The sequence below is a fragment of the Arachis hypogaea genome, chromosome 4 (assembly GCF_003086295.3).
Source record: "Arachis hypogaea cultivar Tifrunner chromosome 4, arahy.Tifrunner.gnm2.J5K5, whole genome shotgun sequence".
Taxonomy (NCBI): Eukaryota; Viridiplantae; Streptophyta; class Magnoliopsida; order Fabales; family Fabaceae; genus Arachis; species Arachis hypogaea.
Window position 1 is genome coordinate 342,121 of NC_092039.1, and position 7,914 is coordinate 350,034.

Here is a 7,914-nt window from a genome sequence, read left to right on the forward strand (position 1 = left end):
CTGTTGTGGTCACCATGGAAATTCATGGCAAGGAGAGAGCCAAAAATGGCAAGCAATTCCGATGGCTTCTTCTTCTCAGAGCTCACAGAGCCTTCGCTTCTGCTGCCTGCTTTGCAAACACGCTCTCTTCATTGCTTCCTTCTCTCAACAAGAGACTCCTTCATCGTTCCATCGACAACTCCTCCAAGGGCACCATTCTCTTCAGACTCATCCTCACGTTCTTGCTCATGGCCTTCGCATTCTTGTCTTTTGAGCTCTTTGCTCACTTCAAAGGCTGGCGTTACTTCCAGGGACACAACAGTAATTTGCACATCCCTCGAACCTCCGAGATCAAAGGCTTCTTCCATAACGCTTACGTCAGCTGGTTGGAGTTCAGAGCTGGTTATATTGCACCTCCAATTCAGTCTCTATCAACATTCTGTGTCGTTCTCTTTTTGATTCAGTCTCTCGATAGAATGCTGCTCTGTTTGGGATGCTTCTGGATCAAGCTCAAGAAGATTAGGCCAAATATTCAACGTGATGATTTGGATTTGGAGTTGGAAGGATCTAACTCTGAATACCCTATGGTACTGGTTCAAATTCCCATGTGTAATGAGAGAGAGGTAACTACTAACTAAAATGTCTTCTCCTCTTTTTCCTGTGCACTTTTTATTTTACTTTCTGAAAAAGAAAACTGTCGGTGGTAATTTTAAACGTAGGTGTATGAGCAATCGATTTCGGCAGTGTGTGAATTGGATTGGCCGAAAGATCGGTTGCTGATTCAGGTTCTGGATGACTCAGACGATGAGGGGATACAGTGGCTGATCAAAGGAGAAGTATCAAAGTGGAATCAGAGAGGTGTGAACATCATCTACCGCCATAGATTGTTTAGAACCGGGTACAAAGCTGGAAATCTAAAGTCTGCAATGAAGTGTGATTATGTGAAGGATTATGAGTTTGTTGCAATCTTTGATGCTGATTTCCAACCAAATAGAGATTTCCTGAAGCAGACAGTGCCATACTTTAAGGGGAATCCTGAGGTGGGACTGGTTCAGGCAAGGTGGGCATTTGTGAACAAGGAGGAGAACTTACTCACAAGACTCCAAAACATTAATTTATGCTTTCACTTTGAGGTAGAACAGCAGGTCAATGGGGTCTTCCTTAACTTCTTTGGCTTTAATGGAACCGCCGGTGTTTGGAGAATAAGAGCTCTTGAAGACTCTGGTGGCTGGCTTGAGAGGACTACTGTTGAAGACATGGATATTGCTGTCAGGGCCCATCTCAATGGCTGGAAATTTATCTATCTCAATCATGTCAAGGTAACACCTATTTCACTTAATAAAACATAAAAGTTGTGTTTGTTTCTGTCTTCATTTTCATTTTTTGTCTCCTTTTAAAATATACTTAACATTTCTATGCACAATAATGTGTTATTTTAGGTTCTTTGTGAGCTTCCTGAATCTTATGAAGCCTACAAGAAACAACAGCATCGATGGCATTCTGGTCCTATGCAGCTCTTTCGTTTGTGCCTTCCAGCCATTATAACCTCTAAGGTAGTTTCACTATCTTCAACTAGTATGAAGGATAGCATGCTGCAATTCTAACATGTTTGTTTTGTTGTTGCAGATTGCATTTTGGAAGAAAGCAAACCTAATATTTCTATTCTTTCTGCTGAGAAAGCTAATCCTGCCATTCTATTCCTTCACATTATTCTGCATCATTCTTCCTTTAACAATGTTTGTCCCAGAGGCAGAGCTTCCAATCTGGGTTATATGCTACATTCCTGTATTCATGTCCTTCTTGAACATCCTTCCCGCGCCTAAATCCTTTCCCTTCATCGTCCCTTATCTGCTCTTTGAGAATACAATGTCTGTAACGAAATTCAATGCTATGGTATCCGGTTTGTTCCAGTTAGGAAGTTCATATGAATGGATTGTTACCAAAAAGGCTGGCCGGTCGTCCGAGCCGGACTTGTTAGCGGCCCAAGAGAGGGAATCCAAGGCCATTAGTCTCCAACAACTGCACAGAGGAGCTTCTGATAGTGGACTTTCTGATCTTAACAAAATAAAGGAATGCCAAGAAAGTGTTGCTATAAAACCTGTAAAGAAAATGAACAAGATATACAAGAAAGAGCTTGCACTTGCATTCTTATTGCTCACTGCTGCATTTAGGAGCTTGTTATCAGCACAAGGGATGCACTTCTACTACTTATTGTTCCAAGGAGTGTCATTCCTCCTTGTAGGTTTGGATTTAATTGGAGAACAAATGAGCTAGAGGATCATAAGAATTTGTTATTGTTACTATTATTAGAAAGATAAACAATTCAAGAGGCCAACCAATTGTGGAATTGCTGCTATACAAAGATGTTGGTTTTGGCAGTTATATCATATGCAAGGTTCCTGGATAATGTGGCTCATCAGGTAAAAATGCTGAAAGCTCTACCATTGAGTCAAATCATATAAATAAGTTTGTTATTCTTCTTCTTCATCAAGTGCTTTTATAGAGTTTTTTCTGCTTTTTTGTTTCATTTTTTTAAATTGTTCCCGGGGTAGGTTTACTTGTCCATTGATTGTTTTTCATTTTCTTTTTTGTTTTTTCAATTTTCTGTAATGTATAAGCCGATTCGTTTTTCTCTCAGTTCAGTATCAAATTGTTGCTCAATTCACTCTTGGTTCATATGTAATTAATTACTGAAATGAATGACATTGATATGTTACAAGTGCATTTGAAGATTTATACTTACATGATATATATGCAACATAAGTGTGATAAATTTCTAATTATATATTGCCACAAACAGAAATATCTGATTGGATGAAAAGAGTAGGAGATCATGATAATTAATCTCATGTCAAAAACAGTTAATGGTAAATATAGCAAGTGTCGGCAGGAAGTGGAGATTGAGAGAGAAAGAGAGAAGAATTAGATTTTATATTGCATCAAAGGAACACATAAATGTGGGTTTTAGGCCATGGATTTTGCAAAGGGACCAAAATCATGTAAGTGCCCCCATTTGGACCCCATTTGTTTTTAATTCAACAATTAAACTTACAAGTAAAGATTATTTTAGAGTATATGGTAGGCATATACCAGTTGCTGTTCCATTAATGGCAGAGCACATGAATTGTATACCCTCAACCAAGTCTTGTGGGTGGACCCTTTGCTTCCTCAACAAATAGTTCTCTTTTTCTGCTTTTGAAGGACTTTGACTCCTAAATCCATCATAACAAAGATACTCTTTTTATAATCAACATTAGTAAGAGATCATGACAAAATCTCCACATCAATTATAATGAACAAATAGATTATGACAAAATCTCCACATCAATTATAATGAATAAATCTTTGTTTTCTCTTAATTTTAAATTGCCACGTGGGTTTACATGACCACCTCATTTTTTGTTCAAGTAAAACATACATCCTTGTCCACAGTTCGAAGCTGTTGAAAATTTGCAAGAGTTTAAGGATTTCTCACTATTTTACAACAGCTACATCTAGGCACTTGTTAAGTTGATATCTATGTACTTTTACATCATTTTTGAAGATGGAAATGTAAGTATGAGAAGGTGTAAGCCTGAAATTAAAGTGAGAAAAGGATCCAGCTGTCAGATAAAAGCCTTTATTATCTTCTGATGAATGTACTTTATTGCTTTTGAACTTACTGAACCTTAGAGAATGATACTACTTGACACGACATTCATCTATAACTGCATTGCTTTTATCTTTCTACAACTCTTTATTGTTCATTTCCCTCACCTTTCTCGCGTGAAACCAACGTATTCTTGAAACCATACACTTATTTTGAGATAGAGACAAAGCTAGAAGAGTAGAAGGCTTAACACTCGTGTGTTTTTAATTTTTTTTTCTTATTATTATTATTTGTCATGCAATTTTTTCCTTAGTATATGGAATATAAACATAGTATAATCAAAATTCGCATTCCATAGAATAATTGAACGTAAAAATCAACACAATGTCTTACACCTTACACATAATATATTTTCTTCTTTTTCCTTCTTTTTATATTTTTCTCTTAAGAATTGCTCATAATATTTTCAGCAAAGTGATATTAGTTAAAGCCGTGAATTATTCAACTAATTATTTGCATAGAAAAAGTATAGGTTATCAATATATTATTTGCAAATTTATTGTCAATAATAATTAATTATTATATTTTAGTTATAATTAGCATTGACATGCATAAGGAGATACATCTATAAAAATATTAGATATTTCTATTAAACACATCTACAAAGACGCTTTTATTAAACACAATCATAAATAAAAATTGACAGAAGTTAATAAAATCTTTGTTGATTACGTAATGGAATTGATTTGCATATTACAATGCTGAAACTCTAATAAATACATTAATTAAGAAAATACCATACAAAATTAAGTAAAATTATAGAAACGATGACTTAATACATTGTTCGTCTCTAATACAAACTAAACATGTTATATCATGAATCATTCTTAAATTATTTTTACTACATATAAACAGGAACACACGCCTTACTGCATATTGACCTGTATAATACTTTATCGCTAACGTTAGAGAAACAAGAAAACAATCGTCAAAATTTATTTAACATTCATTAATAGTAGCAAAATTTTGATAACCGTGCAATCCTTTGGACCCTATTGCCATCCCCAACTCAAATATCCAAATCTGATTGAAAATGCAAAGACCCTCTTCTCACCGACAAATATTAGTATATATAAATAAAACCAATAAATCAACGACAAGAAACGGAAAAAGACATCTCACCCATACCCACTGTATCTACTATCTATGACACATTCATGTGGATCACGTATCACACTAATAAAAGCCTCCCTTGTTATTATTGTTACTAATTTGTAAAAGCGCACTCATTAATTATAATGAACACGTGCTTATTTCAATTATATATATCATGATGATAAATAGTTGTAACTAGGGGATTTCTGTTTATTGCATGCTGATGTGAATATTTAAGTATATTTCTAACAAAATAGTAATCAGTAATATCATGTAGACAAAAAAAAAATAATCAAAACTTATTTATTTAGTATTCATTAACTGTTAAACAAATCATTCATTCAACTGAATGAATTTCTTCAATGATCTCACAATAAGCGTGCAGGCATAATACTAAGATTAACACATTGTATGAAAGAAACAAATGGCGCTTACCGGGTTTTGGAAATTCATATGCTAAATCACAAATGGAGCCAAAATTGATTCACCTCTTCAATCTTCAACTATAGTCCTATGCTCCAAATATTATGAAGAGATTTCAAATATTTACATGTTTCTTATTTTCTTTTAATTTTTCCTTCTGTTTATGGACACATATTCTGTTGATCCCCATTTGTTTTTAATTCAACCATTAAACATATAAGCAAAGATTACTTTTAGAGTATATGGTAGGCTTATGCCAGTTGCTTTTCCATTACAAGAATTGCATACCCTCAACCAAGCCTTGTGAAGGACTTTGACTCCTAAACATAACAAAAATACTCCTTTTATAATTAACACTGGTATTTTTATGGGTAATTACATTATGAAAAAATAAATATGTGTTTTAACATTAGTTTTGTCTTGACATTATAGATTATGACACAAAAAAAATTATAAAATCAAACTACTATTACAAAAAGATTGTAAGGGACAAAAATTTCCTCGACTAAAAAGACCTGGATCTCCGTAGATAAAAAATCAAATAATAAGATTTTTAGTTATTATTTTCATTTGAAAGAATTTGATTTATTACTAATAATTAATTTTAATATTCGTTATCTAAAATTTGAAACGATTTAACTTGTTTACTTTTGATTAGGTTTTAAATTTGTTGCACAAATAAAAATAATTAATTTTTATGCTTGCTATTTAAAAATAATATTTTTTCTCTCTATGTATATAAGAATATAATTAGATATTAGTATAAAAAAATATATTAATAGTTATAAAATTAACTCAAAATCATTTTATTTTAAAAAATTGAATCTTGATTTTAACTTTTAATAATAACATTAGTATTCGCTCTAAATTATATTTAATAAATATTTGAAAGAAGAAAAATAAAAATATAGATTAAAAAGATAAGCACTGAAAAATTAAAACTAAATAAAAAACTAAAAAAATAAGTATATAATAAAAAAATATTTTTTATTTGAATTATATTATTTTGTTAATTTTATTTTTGTAGAACAAAAAGATAGAAAAAACAGAGAATGAAAAAAAAGAGAGAGAAAGATAAAGATAAAGACTGAAAGAAAAAATTTGTTAATTTTTAAAGAAAAATTTTATTTTAATTATAATAAAAAAATATCAAATCATATATTTTGATTTGTCAAATTACTAATATAAAATATAAAATATAAAATATATATATAGAATGGGAAGAGTAGAGAAAAATAGAAAAAAATAAGAGAGGTAGATGAGAGAATTGATGAAGGGAGTTTATTAGTTTTAGAGAGAAATCTTTTTTGTCAAGTTTAATAAGAGTGTCATGTGACACATTTTATTATTAAATTAGATAGTAATATATAAATATATAATAAATTATATATAGAGTGAGAAGGGTAGAGAGAAACAGAAAATAGGAAAAGATGTAGATGAGAGAATTTAGGAATGGAGTTTATTAATTTTGGAGAGAAATATTTTTTTTCAAGTTTAATAAAAATTTAATGTGACACATTTTGTTATTAGATTAAATAGTAATATATAATATAGTTATATTTCAACTTCAATATTTTAATTTTAATACAATTAAAGAATGTCATGTTACACATTTTGATTGTCAAATTTTTAATTAGTCATTGATAATGAATTAATGATATATAAAAGAGAAAGTGGTTGAAGAAATTAGAGGGATAGATAAAAGGAGAGGGAGGATGGAATAACTCTTTAATTTTGGAGAAAAATATTTGATTTCAATTGTAACGAGAAAATGACAAGTGGCATATTTTAGTTGTAAAATTAGTAGGGAGGAGGGTAGAACTCTTTAATTTTGGAAGAAAATATTTGATTTCAATTACAACGAGAAAGTAATATGTGACATATTTTAGTTATAATAGAAAGTAATATGTGACATATTTTAGTTATAATAGCGACAGAAGAAATTGGTTGCTAATAGCGACCAATTTAGCAACCAACGCACAATCTTCAAGACCAAATTAATATTGGTCGTTAAATCGGTCGCTAAATTACATTCAGCGACCGATTTTAGCGACTAATAAATTCGGTCGCTAATAGCAACCGAATTAGCGACCAATAAATTTTAAATACATCCAAAATAAAATAGGTCGCTATTTTTTTATTTAGCGACCAATTTAGCAATTAAAATAGGAATAATGTGCTTAGAACTGTTGGTCACAAAAGCGGTCGCTATTTTTTATTTTAACGACCGATTTTGTAACTGATAGTGAAATATGGTAAATAATTGTTTGGTCGCTAAATTAATGGCCGATCGCTAAATTAATTTTTGTTTATATTTTATATTATATTTTTTTCTAATAGTTTATATGTAAAATATTAGTTGTATGGTAGAAGTTGTTAAAATTTTTTTTAGTTTAATCTCTATAATTTTTGCAGAAAAATTATATTTTAATGAGTAATAATGTAATTGAGAAATGTTAGAAATTTGATTTAGGAGAAACTGAAATTAATTTTGGAAAGAACATTAACAACTTCAAACACAAAAAAAAAAGTAAATAATAAGAAGAGTAAGTGATAAGAAAGTGTATACTTCCCTTTCAAAATTACAAGCTGATCTAGATAATACTTTATTAACATGTATTAGTACACGTTTTATAATTTATCTATTCTATTATATAAAAATCGAACTTTTACATTTAATAATAAAACTAACGACGATAATTTTTTTGTGGCTTTTATAAGTGTGACCTAATAAAAATATACGAAATTGTTCATATTAAGTCCTTCAA

At 30.7% G+C, this 7,914-nt stretch overlaps 1 protein-coding gene across 1 annotated transcript; it reads left to right on the forward strand.

The window, feature by feature from the left end:
• On the forward strand, window positions 1–2,703 carry LOC112795534 (probable xyloglucan glycosyltransferase 5; the record flags this gene model as incomplete). The annotated part of the gene is given in 4 exon segments (XM_025837492.3): window positions 1–602; window positions 699–1,298; window positions 1,419–1,532; window positions 1,606–2,703. Coding segments are annotated over 4 exon segments (1,964 nt in total), but the record flags the coding sequence as incomplete, so codon positions are not given.
• Between the last annotated feature and the right edge of the window lie 5,211 nt (window positions 2,704–7,914).